The 13,345-nt window shown below is 57.1% G+C and overlaps 1 protein-coding gene across 3 annotated transcripts in view; it reads left to right on the top strand.

Moving 5' to 3' along the window:
* CACNA1S (calcium voltage-gated channel subunit alpha1 S) overlaps positions 1-13,345 on the top strand; it is a 48,978-nt gene that overhangs the window by 33,850 nt on the left and 1,783 nt on the right. For 2 of the 3 annotated variants that reach the window (XM_072844543.1, XM_072844542.1), the window contains exons 29-41: positions 2,585-2,641; positions 4,033-4,161; positions 4,802-4,867; positions 5,386-5,477; positions 5,980-6,139; positions 6,681-6,808; positions 7,260-7,356; positions 8,776-8,878; positions 10,004-10,105; positions 10,227-10,351; positions 11,415-11,543; positions 12,285-12,484; positions 13,263-13,327. In XM_072844543.1, the coding sequence (XP_072700644.1) occupies positions 2,585-2,641; positions 4,033-4,161; positions 4,802-4,867; positions 5,386-5,477; positions 5,980-6,139; positions 6,681-6,808; positions 7,260-7,356; positions 8,776-8,878; positions 10,004-10,105; positions 10,227-10,351; positions 11,415-11,543; positions 12,285-12,484; positions 13,263-13,327 (1,453 nt within the window). The remainder of the gene's footprint in view (positions 1-2,584; positions 2,642-4,032; positions 4,162-4,801; positions 4,868-5,385; positions 5,478-5,979; positions 6,140-6,680; positions 6,809-7,259; positions 7,357-8,775; positions 8,879-10,003; positions 10,106-10,226; positions 10,352-11,414; positions 11,544-12,284; positions 12,485-13,262; positions 13,328-13,345) is intronic. The other variant, XM_072844544.1, reaches the window with a different exon arrangement.

Raw genomic sequence — 13,345 nt, 5'->3', positions numbered from 1 at the left:
GCCTTCTCCTCTAGGGAGCAGGGCTTGCCCACTCTGGTGCACTTCAGGGTTGTATCTGGCAGAGCTGCTGCCACTGCCACCCCTGCGCAGGGTGACCTTCAGCCGTTCTCTGTGCTGGGGAGGAGAGGGTGTTCAAGGGCCCTTGGTGCCCTTCTTCTCTGGAGTGTGGTCCAGGCCTCACAGAGCTGGGATGAGCAAAACCATCCACCTTCCTCCCCTGTGACAGCAACATGCTCCTCCCTGCACAGCCCTGCACATCGATACTGCTGTCCCCTGAGCCCCTGGGCTTCTCAGCCTTGACAAGCTCCCAGATTTCATGCCAGTGCCAGCAGCTTTCATCTATCACCACGTCCTCCAGGACCCCATCATTGGTCCCCCAGCTTTCTGCACCTGTGACCTGGTTTCCCATTGCCTGTAGGGTATCATTTCCTAGTGCACTACCTCCTTCCCCATCCTGTTGTCACTCAGACATGAAGTTCAAAGGGTGCTCAAGGCCCTGCACTGAGCAGAGATTTTCAGTACCTGTGGAGTGAGAGACTGGGTCAGTTGGCACAGATGTCAAGGTACTGCTGTGCTCGGCCATGGGTCTGTGGGGATGCCCAGAGACACAGGTCACAGGGACCTGGAGGAGTCTGGTGCCCTGGCTGGGCTGGCAGGGACTGACCCAGGTGCTGTGCTCTGGGTGCCACAACACCGTTGGCAGTGGCAGGGCTGTGCAGAAGGCCAGGCAGGATTTCAAGAATGGTCCTGTATGGTCTGAGCTTCCCTGGTCCTCTCCTCCAGGGCTGGGTGCTGGGGCACTAAGAGCGTGGGTCTCCCCTCGCGGTCCTCCAAACTCTTCAGGGACCTCTGGCACAGGCAGTCCTGCTCTGGCAGCTCTCATGGTCCTGTGACCATCTGTGTCCCCTCCTGAGAGCAGAGCCCCTCATGGCTACCCCACCCTTCCTCTATGTGCTTTCTTCATCCAGCCCACATCTCTCCAAGCATTGCCAAGCTTTTCCCAGCCATCTGGTGATGTGCAGGGGGATTAGGATTAGGAGGCAGAGGGGCAACCTCACCTCCCCTTCTGGTAAGTCTCCTCCCTGCTGAGAGATCAGTGCAAGGTGGGTCTGTTACCTCTGGTCCCCAGGAGCTGTTTGCAACCACTGCACCCACCATAGATCGTCTTGCCGGTGCAGGCAGACCTTGGGGGCTGCAGTGTTTTCAGGAGGGTGGCCTTCACAAAACAAGCCTGCACCACAGTGCAGGGGTGGTGGGTGATACCTCACAGCAGCCAGGCCATTCCTGGTGGCACCCAGGCACACGACTCTGGTTTGCAAAGTCTGTCCTCTCCTCCTCTTTCTTTCTGTTCTGCCTCTTTTCTCCTCCCTCATGTGTCTGTGTGTGGCTGCCAGGGTGAGGTGGTGGGGAGGGCTGTGCTGTCAGGAGCCCTCTGCTAGCCACCACAGCCAGATCCTCATGGCTGTTCAATCATTGAGTTCCCCTAGATCCCAGGGGGTATTGAGGGGTCTGGGGCAAGAAGGAAGTAGGGATGGGGGCCCCTCTGCCAGTGCTACCCCAGCCTCTGAAGTGTAGAGGGCTGTCAGTGTCCATGCTGCTGTGTCACTCCTGCCACTGCCTGCCCTGGAAGCTCAGCCCCTTTGCAAGGGCCGACCCTCCCAGCCTGCCCAAAGCCTGCAATTGCTGGCTGGGCCCCCAGGAGTGAACCTGGTCTGTGCAGAGGGCCCTGGGGCTGGGCCACCCCACTGAAGGTCAGGTGTTCGTGTCTGTGCTGGGAAGGAGGCCCCCTGCCTCAGAGTATCCCAGGCTCTCTGCAGAGAGGAGTGTGTCTCCGGCTAGCTTTGAGGAGCCTCAAGGGTTTGTGTGCATGTGTGTGTGTGTGTGCACGTGTGAGTGAGCACTCCTCTGCGTGTGAACACGTGTGCCCTGAGTGTGCTGATGTGCACGCAGAGCAGCAGTTCCTGCCTCTCGGTTAGTGGGTGAACGGTGCCGGGCAGTGATTTGCCTCCTACTGATACATGGGACTACCAGTCTTGGTGCTCGCTCCCAGCAAACCTGCACTGGTTTCACCTTGGTGTCCAAAGAGCCACGCTGAGAGCAGCCCAGCTTGCTGTGGAGGGGCTGTGGGTTGGCTTGAGCTGGTCAGCTTGCCTCCAGATCCCACCTGGCACAGCCCTGGGCCTGACCTGGGCGTGTCCATGGGAGGCAGCAAAATTACACAGTCCTGAGCTTTGGCTCAGATTTCCTGGCTCATACACCCCTGCCCTAGACATATATGTCACAGCAGGTGAGATGCAGTGGGGCACAGAAGTGGGTAAGTCCCTCATGATCAGTGTGTTTCCCTGGCCATCCATCTGCTGCCTCTGTCCCTCAAAAGTCACGTCACCTTGTCCGTGAGTCTGAGTGACAGTGGGTCTCTGCCTGTCCTTCCCCTATGCTCCTCTCTCAGCCACCTCCTCTTGTCCCCAATTTCCATCTTACTCTTTCTTCTGTGCCTGTGTCTTCTTCTTCTGCAGCCACCCATCGTTCCCTCCGTCTCATTCCTGCCTCACTTCTCCTGCTGACTCTCTTGTTCTCTTGACAGACTGTTCTTGCATCCAGTGGCGGATTGTACTGCCTCGGCGGAGGCTGTGATAGCATTGTAAATATCAGCTGCATGTGATTGCGGTGCCCCTCTCTCCCCTTCGCTGCCCATGGCTGTGCCAGCGTGCCTGTGGCCAGTGTTTGCACGTGTCCTGCATGTAATTTAGACACACCAGACCCAGCTGCTTTCTCTGGGGTGTAGCTCTCCCCTTGCTGAGAGGGATTTGAGGCAAGACACCCCACACACAGACACCCCTTTCCACCCTGAGATGTGCCAGGCTGTTCCCCAGCCCTCCTGGGTCCGTCTGCTGGTCCAGCCCTGTCCTCCACCATCCCACCCCCTGGCACTGCGATGTCTGACCTGAACGGAGCATCTAGCAAAGGTGTCCCTGGCTGTTGAGGGCAGGACACTTGGCCTTCGTTCATCTGACCATCACCCTGCCTGTGTAAGGCCTGAAGGGATTTGCTTGCACGAATGCAGCCTCTGACACTGTTAGCTGGAGAAATGGTTAGAGGGGGGACTCTCGTGCCGTGCCTTCCACCAGGGAGCTGGCTGTGTCCCATGGCTGCTGGCCTGATGTGCTGGGGGTCTGAGTGGGCCAAGTCCTGCACTGGTGGCTGAGACCACCATGGGGGTGCAGTGGGGTGGGGGTGTCCTGTGTTGGCCCATAGGAGCTCCCATAGGAGCTCTGAAGATGGGGAGAGGCTGGCTGCAGGGTCCCACGCACTGGAGCCTCTTCCCAGGGGTCCCAGGGCCCTGTGCTGGGAACTGCGGCCACCCCAGGAGAGCAGGCATCACTGCAGGTAGGGGTGGCACTGGGCAGCAACACACACACACATCCCTGCCCCCCAAGAGCCACCTGCCTTCAGTCCCTCCTTTGGTCCATGAAAGCCCTGCTGAGACATTCTCAAACCAACGTTTCTGTGCTTAAACAGCCATCATCAACCCTTCATGTGCCCACTGCCTCGCCTACAGCTCACCTTACAAATAGGCCCGGAGGTGGGAGCGTCCCATATGGTGTGTGCTGGGTGAGAGCCCGGAGGGGCCTGAGCCTGTCCTTGGGTGGCCCTTTCTGGCATGCGGTGAACAGCACAGCTCTCCCAGCCTGCATTACAGCATGCCTTTCTCCCTGCAGTGTCCCATCCCTCTAGCTAATGGGACTGCTCTCATACCCATAACTAGGCATCCCCGAGCAGACCGGGGTGGGGGTGCAGAGATGTGAGACAATGGGGCTGGGGAGATGAGCTCATTGGGAAGGCTGGAGGGTAAGTGCCAGCACATCCCCTTTGCAGTCTGGTCGTCTGTGCAGGCAAGGGCTTTGGGGACCATGACTGGTGCCTGGGGGGGAATCTTGTTACCCTTCCCCCCCAGGACCTGGACCCCTCCTTGCCTGCCTGGAGGCATCAGAACCTCCAAGCTGCCCTCCAAGTGTTGTGCTCTTCCTGCAGGACTCTGATGACAACTCCCGCGTCTCCATAACTTTCTTCCGACTGTTCCGAGTGATGCGGTTAGTGAAGCTGTTGAGCCGGGGGGAAGGTGTCAGGACCCTCCTGTGGACCTTCATCAAGTCCTTCCAGGTATGTGAGGAACAGTGCTCCCCTCCCAGACAAGCACATGCCCTGGGCTGGCAGCAAGATCTGATCCTCAGGCTAGCTGGGTGAGCAGTCTGTCCCCGTGAGGCAGAGGAGGAAAGCTCCAGTGCTGGCAGGCTGCTGGCCTCAGATTGGACCAGGGGCTTGTGCTGTGTAGGAGAAGTTGCCTGTATGGGTGGGAAGATGTAGGGGGGTCTCCCTGGCTGACACCACCATGTGTCAGAGCCACACCACTGGGCTGAGCAAGCAGGCAGGGCCTGCCTGGGCCCATCAGCCCTGGTCCCAGCTGGGCTGGGCTCTGCACCAAGCGGGTAGCTCAAGGGCATGCTGCAGCATCTCAGCACACAGCCACTGAGCCTGGGCAGCTCCCTCAGCCCTGGGCATCCCTGGGTGGTGCACAGCCTTCATCCCAGCTGCAGAGACCCAGTGCTCCCTTGGGGGTTGGCATAAGCCTCCCATGCATGAGAACTGGAGAGTGGGGCTAGTGGGAGGGTGGTTAGAGGAACAGGCTGAAAGTAAGCCTGGATGCTGGCCTTACGCAGTAGCTCCAGACCCAGCCTCCTGTCCCTGGGTTGCTTTGATGCTGGGCTGGTGTCTCACATGGGCCATGGTCCTTTTGTCACAGGCTCTTCCCTACGTAGCCCTGCTGATTGTGATGCTTTTTTTCATCTATGCTGTGATCGGGATGCAGGTGAGAGGCACAGGGGTGGGATTTGGTCTTCAACAGATGCCCTGAGCCTGATAGCATCTGGGAAGATGGGATGGAGAGGGACTAGGTCCTCTGCCAGGCACTCCCTGGGACTTTGCACATGATGGGACCATTTTACCCTTGTCTGCAAGGACGCTTACAGCCCCAGCAGCCTCCTCCCATCCCCAGGCTGCAGATAGGGAAACTGAGGCATGCAGCAAATAGCACTTTCACAGTCAGTGGCACAAACTAGACACACAGTCACCAGTGCTTGTGCCTGGTTCATAAGACCTTGTCTCCTTGGCCCAGATGAAGTGCAGCATAGATAGGGGCATTTTCAGCATAGGCAGGAATGTCAAGGAGCTCATGAGCCCCAGAGCACCCACACCCCGGTCTCAGTCTCTTTTGGGGACACCCAAAGCCAAGTAAACAAGAGGAAGAGGAGCTCAGGGACAGGGGTGCTCTGGAAGGTGGTTGGTGCCTGAGAAAGGGTGCTGGGGACCTGACAATGTGATTTACAGATGTTTGGGAAAATTGCCATGGTGGATGGGACCCAGATCAACCGAAACAACAACTTCCAAACCTTTCCACAAGCTGTGCTGCTGCTCTTCAGGTCAGTCTTGTCTTGGCGAGTGAGCAGCTCCAGAAGGGAGCTGGGCTCAGAGTCGTCATGGGAGCCCACCAGCTTGAAGTGAGGGAGACCAGCATTTCTGTAGTTGACTTATTTTTTGCCCTACAGAAAAATCTCTTGCAGCAGTGGAAGCATTTCAGGAGTGACCGTCCATTTGCCTGGTGTGGCTGAGCTGCAGGAGAGAGGGGCACTTTGGGGTTTCTATTCTGAATGTTTCCTTCCCAGACTGGATTTTAATTTGTGAATTGTGAGGAAACTCAAGGGGAAGCAAGAGCTCAGCCCAAGGCTTTCCTTGACTCCAAACACTTCACTTTGGAGCTTTCAATAGCAGACTCCCCACAGCAGCACAGCAAACCCAGGATCCTGACCGCTCCTTTCCCGGTGGCTCCCCATTCCCCTGTGTGCTGGGCTGGCCACAGCCCTCCCTGCATGCCCAGCTCATGTCCAGGACCCACAGGGACCAGCAGGCATCCCCTCTCCCCAGGTGTGCGACCGGCGAGGCCTGGCAGGAGATCCTGCTGGACTGCAGCTACGGCAAGCTGTGCGACCCTGAGTCAGACTTTGCTGAAGGCGAGGAGTACACCTGCGGCACGGGCTTCGCCTACTTCTATTTCATCAGCTTTTACATGCTCTGTGCCTTCCTGGTATGCTGGCTCCCACGGGGCTCCCTCTGGCACCCCTGTCCTGGCCCTGGGCAGCCCCTGGTGTTGAGTTAGCCTTGCATCTCATGGGGCTGAGCCCACAGTACCCTCTTCCTACAGGCATCATCCCCCAGCCCATCTACCCAGCCATGCTGTAAACCTGGCACCACACTCCTGTGGGGCCCAGGATCCCCCGTTAGTTCCTTCCCACAGCCCCCATGTGCTGCCATCCAGATGTGTCTGTGTTGGCTCTTGCAACACAGGGAGAGGGAAGAGATGCCCTGTGCCTGCTGCAGCCTTTCACATGATCTCCTTGGGTGGGAGGCCCATCCCTGTATGGGGTGACCCACAGCATCCCACAAGCCCCTTCCTCCCAAACACATCTGACTGTGTTTTCCCATGGCCCTGGCCAGGCCCATGGGCAGCACTGCCCTGCTCTATGCTGCCAGCTGCGAGCGCTGTCCCCATCCTTCTGCCTGGCGACCTGCTGAGTGCTTGGCCCTGCCCTAACTTGCATCCTTCTCACCCACTCCTCTGCCCTCAGATCATTAATCTTTTTGTGGCCGTCATCATGGACAACTTTGACTACCTCACGCGCGACTGGTCCATCCTTGGTCCCCATCACCTGGATGAGTTCAAACGGATCTGGGCTGAATATGACCCCGAGGCCAAGTGAGTGACAGGGGCTGAGTGGCACAGAGGGGATAGTCCACGGGGAGTCTAGTCTAGGGAAGTGGGCTTCCCTGAGACATGCATGGTAATGTGAGCTGTGGCACTGTCTAAGAGTTAGATCCCAGCATCTCAGAGGTGGATGTGGACTTGCCAGCTTATTCCAGGGCTGATACAAGCCATCAGGATGTTTGGGGACACGAGGCTTCCAGTCCCCTCTTCATCCAGCCCTGGTAATGCTGCCAACTCTTCCCATGCCACTGCGTGCCTTTATCTGCTATCCTGTGCCATGGGGAACAGCTGCTTTCCCCAAGAGGAGCATAGGGAAGTGTAGGGATTTGCCCACTGCAGGAGCATGGGGCAGGCCACAAGGATGAACCCACCCAGCCACTGCCCAAACCACTGTTCCCCATGTCTGCCACCACACTGCTGATGCAGTTTGTTGCCTCCACAGGGGCAGGATTAAACACTTGGATGTAGTGACTCTGCTGAGACGTATCCAGCCTCCCCTGGGCTTCGGGAAGTTTTGCCCACACCGTGTAGCTTGTAAGGTAAAAGCCAAGGGGGTGGCAGGGTGTGTGGGCACAGGGGCACCTTCCCCAAGCTGTCTCTGCATCCTCCTCGGGGAGGCTGAGGGTGACAATCCAGCCAGCTTCCTAGTGTCATGTTTTATATGCATGCTCTGACCTCTGGTTTAATGGAGGGGAGTATTCTGGGGGCAAGGAGAGATGCTGTTAACCTGTATGGAGCTGATGTGTTTCAGCGTCCTGAAGATAAGGACTTGCCAGTGCTCACCCACACACCGAGGGGTATGGCACTGGTGGGCTGGTCTCTACCCGACCTGGAGCCCTCAGTGCAGAGGGTCTCCCAGGCCACACTGGGGTGCCTTACATCTGCATCTGGTGTAGGAGGGCAATGCTCACCTGAGTACCTGGCCATGTCAGCTGGGCCATAGAATTTTTTTTCCAAGGGCTGATAGCACTGAGGGAGCTGGAAACACTAGCTCTGTAGGCATGAGTACACTTTTCCTGCCTTAGCTCATTCTGCACAAATCCAGGGCCTGTGTGAGGCTCACGTGTAAACCACATGGGCAGGGGCTCAGGCACTGGTGTAAACCCTCATGAGTCTTGGGCAAACTCATTATGAGGTTTGATCCCCAGATCCCTCACGGCAGCCTGGGGCACTTTTTGGAGGGTGGAGCACAGTGCAGAATGACTCCCATCTCCCTGAGAGCAATGCTGTGTCTCTTGCTGGCTGGTTGTTTAGTCTGAAGAAAAGGAGGCTCAGGGGAGACCTTATTGCTCTCTACAACTACCTGAAAGGAGGTTGTAGCGAGGTGGGTGTCCATCTCTTTTCCCAAGTAACAAGTGATAGGACGAGAGGAAACAGCCTCAAGTTGCACCAGGGGAGGTTTAGACTGGATATTAGGAAATATTTCTTCACTTAAAGGGTTATCAAGCATTGGAACAGGCTGCCCGGGGAAGTGGTTGAGTCACCATCCCTGGGGGTATTTAAAAGACGTGTAGATGTGGCACTTAGGGACATGGTTTAGTGGTGGGCTTGGCAGTGTTAGATTTATGGTTGGACTTGATGATCTTAAAGGTCTTTTCCAAACTAAATGATTCTATGATTCTATGATTTTCTCCCATGGCACTGGTGCCCCATAGGTTGGGTTATTTCCACAGATCTGACTTGGCTCTCCCCACAGCTTGGTCTGGTTTAGCTGGCTGGTTAGGATGAGTGATGTCACTGCCCCTGGCTCATGCACTGCCAAGCAGTGGTGCAGAGCCCCATGGACCTGGGCAGAGTGGGCAGAGCTGGGAGGGCTCCTTGGCCAGCAGCTCAGTGCCCCGAGCAGAGCCTCTCCCCAGCCAGCATGGCTGCCCTCTGGCCAGAACAGGCTGTGTGTTTGTGGGGAACTTCCAGCCTGCTCTGCCACCTGGGGTCATGGTTGTTGGTTTGCTGTGCAGCGTCTAGTCTGCATGAACATGCCCCTGAACAGCGATGGCACCGTCACCTTCAATGCAACCCTCTTTGCGCTGGTGAGGACAGCCCTCAAGATCAAGACAGAAGGTAAGTGATGCTGCTGTCTGCCTCTACGGCCTGATGGGGGGACCTTCTCTTTGTGCTGCAGGGTACTGGTTACACACCGTTCCCGGACTCTGTGCAGGGACCTTAGGGCACTTGCCTATGGGGCTAGACCCTCTGGTGCAACCCTCAGCTTCATGCCATGAATTATCTCATTGGACCAGAGACCATGGGCACACACGTGGGGCTGCTCAGGCCAAGCCTGGAGGACATTATTAGTTGCAGGCACTTGTTGCAGCCCTGAAGAGCGAACCAATGCCACCCCAGCTGCGTAACTTCACCCTGAACAGCTCAGGAGCAGTTCTGACCCAGTTGCCATCCCTGCCACAATGCACAGCCACTAGGCTCTCTTCCCGCACTGTTAAGTGTAGTCTGATCTCCCCCTGCCCCTGGCATAGCACCACCTGCTCCAGTTTTGCATTTCCCCATCTATTTATAATCTCAGACTGGAATGGTAGGGGATGGATCCTCTTTGAATTTAGCTGTGCTGGGGAGGAGTTGCTTTCACCCTCTTCCTTGCCAGCAGCATGGTTTGGAAAGCCCTGCTCTGGGAAGATGCCACACCAGTTTGTTTCCATGCCTGTGGGTCACACGAGCAGCTCTGTGGCTGGGCTGGGGCAGCCAGCTCTGGCAGGAGGTGAGGCTGGGCAGTGGTGGGCCACTGGGGCTGGCATCTTCCAGCAGCATGGCACGGGTGACTTCCCTCCAGCTGGGGAGGGGAACATGGCCTCCAGCACAGTGCAGGCAGCCCTGGGAGGAGCACAGGAGATCTCGGAGCACACACGGGGACAGACTGGGATTGCAGGCGAGCAGGAATGGTAAAGCCTGTGAGAGCACCAAAGGTAAGGTCAAAATCTGTTGTTGATCACCAGAGCAGAGACGGTGGCACTAATGCTCCACCCATTTGCTAGGCCTGACTCACTCTATAGTTAAAGTCTTTTTGCTAAAATCAAAGTCTCATTCTTACAAAGCTCATTTTTGCTGGGTGGGGAGGCTAGAGGGGAGATGTCACACCCTGGAGGAGCCTGGCCAGGTTTTCACATGCTTTGTCTTCACCCATGTTCACGTTCCCCTGGGAATGAACCACTCTCCTGCTTGCTTTTCTCACAGGTAACTTTGAGCAAGCCAACGAGGAGCTCAGAGCCATTATAAAAAAAATCTGGAAGCGAACGAGTATGAAGCTTTTGGACCAGGTCATCCCACCTATTGGAGGTATGTCACCTGGTGGTACTTCCCAGAGGGCCAGAGCAACACCTGGTTGAGGTCTCAGCTGCTCCGACAACTCAGGGCCTTGTGATAGGCAGTATCATCAGGTTGGTTTCCTCCCCTTCAGATGATGAGGTGACTGTGGGCAAATTCTATGCTACTTTCCTCATCCAAGAGCATTTCAGGAAGTTCATGAAGCGCCAGGAGGAGTATTACGGGTACCGGCCCAAGAAGAATCCTGTGGAGATCCAGGTTGGTAGCGTGTGGGTGGTGTTGGAGGGGTGATCCTTCCTGGGGGCAGGCAGGGTGTGGTGGGGAGCTCTAGAGATCAGGGAAGAGGCTTCCCCAGCTCAGGAAAGTCCAGGGTGACTTAGAGAGACAGAGCTGCAATGACATATAGGGACCTCTGTGCCTCAGGCGCTGGAAATGAGGTGGCCCCAAGTGAACCAGCACTGAACTGGCCATGACCACTCCACCACTGAGGGTGACCTTAGTCTCCAGTGTGCAGGTGACTCCGGAAGCAAAGGAGATTTTTGGCTCTCTGTCCCACTGGCTTCGGCTGCAGAAAGAGCTCATCAAGGTCTGATGCCTCACCAAGCAGTTTTAAGACCTGGAAACCCCCACCACAGACCAATGTCTGTGCTGAATGCTGCTCGTCCAGGCCTTTATCCGCCAACTCTTCTCTGTTCCCAGGGCCTTCTCCCTTTCCTCACCTTAGCAGTGTTGCAGATAGTTCTGTGTGCCTGGTGCTCTCTGTATCATCTCTCATTGCCTAGTGCAACATCAAGTGGAGAGGGGATGATGTGGCTGATCTTGAGCAGGACCACTGCAGTCAGAGAAGCCTGCACAGCAGCCCTGAAGGATGCTGTCAGGGTGGGATGGGAGAGGATTTATGTGCCTGGCCAGAGCAGCTGGGATGTTCCCAGCCTCTCCTGACCTTATAGGGAGGAAATCACTTGTAGAGATAAAAGACCAGACCCCAAAGGTGCAAGGCAAGGAAAAGAGCCAGGCTCCAGGTCAGGTATCTCCAGATCAGGGACAAAGGCACAGCTACCCCTTGGGTATCACCAGCCCGACTCTTCGTCAGGCTGCCCTTAGCATACCCCGTTGTGGGACAGCATTATCCCAGAAGCTGTTTCACCAAGCACAGAGCCAGCCAGCTGCAGGGCGACTCATGGCCTGTCCCTCGTAGGAGACATGGCAGGGCAGCATGGCTTACCAGGAGAGTATGCTTCATGTTTCCCTTTCCAAAGCCCAGTGTGAGACGGGTGGTGGGGCCAGGCCACATCCAGCCATGCCTTCTTGTCCCCACCAGGCTGGGCTGAGGAGCATTGAAGAAGAAGCTGCTCCTGAAATCCATCGGGCCATCTCTGGGGACCTGACTGCTGAGGAGGAGCTGGAAAGAGCAATGGTGGAGGCTGCCATGGAGGAAGGGATATACAGGGTGAGTGCAGCCCTCAGGGCACCCCAGGTGGTTGTGGTCCCACCCAGTCCCCATTTCGATGTGTTGGTGGTGGGTCAGCATGGCTACCAGCAGCTGGAAGACAATCCACAGAGGTGAGCCTGACCATGAAAGACAGTATGGACCACAAGGATGGACCAGCACTTCTTTCCTCTCCCTGAGCATCAGGACATCCTGGTTGACCCATCCTGGGCAACCTGCTCTCTGCCTCAGTTTCCCCTCTGTAAGAGGACCCTGCTCATATGCCTGGCAGGGATGTGCTGAATGTTTACCCACAGGTTTGGAAGGCCCCATTCACACCTTCTGCCAGGCTAAGCCAGGACAGCTCAGGTGTCATCATCACCAGAGCAGGAACAGATTCACTTCCCGCTCCCTGGGAGTCTTTGAGACAGCCTGGGCAGCTGTGGTGTTGCAGGGTTGCACCTTGTACTGTGTCCGCAGGTGCCACGGGCTCAGGCTGTCCTACAGAGGTGGCAGGATTTGTCATGCACAGGGCTGGCTCTCATCCCAGTGCTGCTGCATGACCGTCACCCCTCAGTGCCTCAGTTTCCCCACCTGGGCAGTGAGGCTTTTGACACCATGCAGTCTGCGAGGCCTGAGCAGAGAGATGAGCAGAGAGACTGCTGTTCCCATGGGCACCCCCACATGTCTCCTCCCATGGGAATGGCCCCAGAGCAGCCCAGAGCTCCAGGCCTCCTCTGATGCCCTTCCTGTCGGTTGCAGAGGACAGGTGGCTTGTTTGGCCAGGTTGATAACTTCCTGGAGCCCAGCAGCCCCCTGCAGCCCCACGTGGCCAGCCAGAGGCCCCTGCAGTTCACAGAGGTGGGCAGCGAGGACCTCGACTCCCCCGTCTTCCTTGATGACTTCCCCCAGGAAGGCAACACCAATGTCAACAATGCCAACAGCAATGAATGGCTGGAGGGGTAAGGGCTGGTGAGCCTTGCGTGGGCAGGTGAGGAGGGGCAGAGCTGGGCCATGCCCGGCGGCTCCCAGCGAGGCTGTGCTGGCAGCTGACTGCACGTCAGTCTTGCCCAGGGGCTGTTCATGCATGGGTAAGGTCTGGAGAAGTGGCTGAGTTGCAGCACTGAGGTCCCTGCAGACTTGGGGAGGAATCGAGCGCTGGCCATGGAATTGGCTCCATGAACACAGGAGCTTTGTGCAGAAATTCAGCCCGTGGGGTGTGGGGCAGGGCCTAGGCAAGGGGACAGGGAGGGCAGAGCCCCCTCGCTGGTCCCCGGGGCCCCAGCCTGGCCCTCCCAGACATGGCCCTAGAACATGCAAAGTAGCTCCAGGGCTGGTGTGTGGTTCCACACATCAGCATGTGTGACCCTACATGTCCTTCTTGTCCTTCCCATCACTCCTTCATCTTGGTGCCATGAGGATCGAGGTGGACGGCAGGGCTCCAGGGATTGCAGGAATGACCCTTCCCCACCAATCTCTGAGTGCCAAGGCCCAGGTAGGGGCCATCAGCACTTGCCTGGGCACAGGTACAAGGGACAAGGGTTACCAATGTAAGAGGATGTACTTAATCCTACTTCTTGGGGTCTCCACCCTGTTCATCCATCCCACGTACCCCTCCTGGTCTGCCCCCCCAGCTGCATTCCCCAGGGTGAAGAAAGTGGGGAGGGCTGCACCCCTGGGTGGAGCTTGTCTCGGTGCATGGTCCCTGCTCAGGCTGACCCACCTGCCTGCCCTTGCCAGGATGGAGTACGAGGACGAGGTGCTGAGGAAGATGGTGCCAGCAGCACCCAGGCATCCAGCGCGGGGTGAGTCTCAGCATCCCA

Source organism: Ciconia boyciana, chromosome 23, assembly GCF_034638445.1.
Source record: "Ciconia boyciana chromosome 23, ASM3463844v1, whole genome shotgun sequence".
In the NCBI taxonomy this organism is placed as follows: domain Eukaryota; kingdom Metazoa; phylum Chordata; class Aves; order Ciconiiformes; family Ciconiidae; genus Ciconia; species Ciconia boyciana.
Note: the sequence above shows the minus strand (reverse complement) of the source record. Positions and strands in the feature narration are given on the sequence as shown.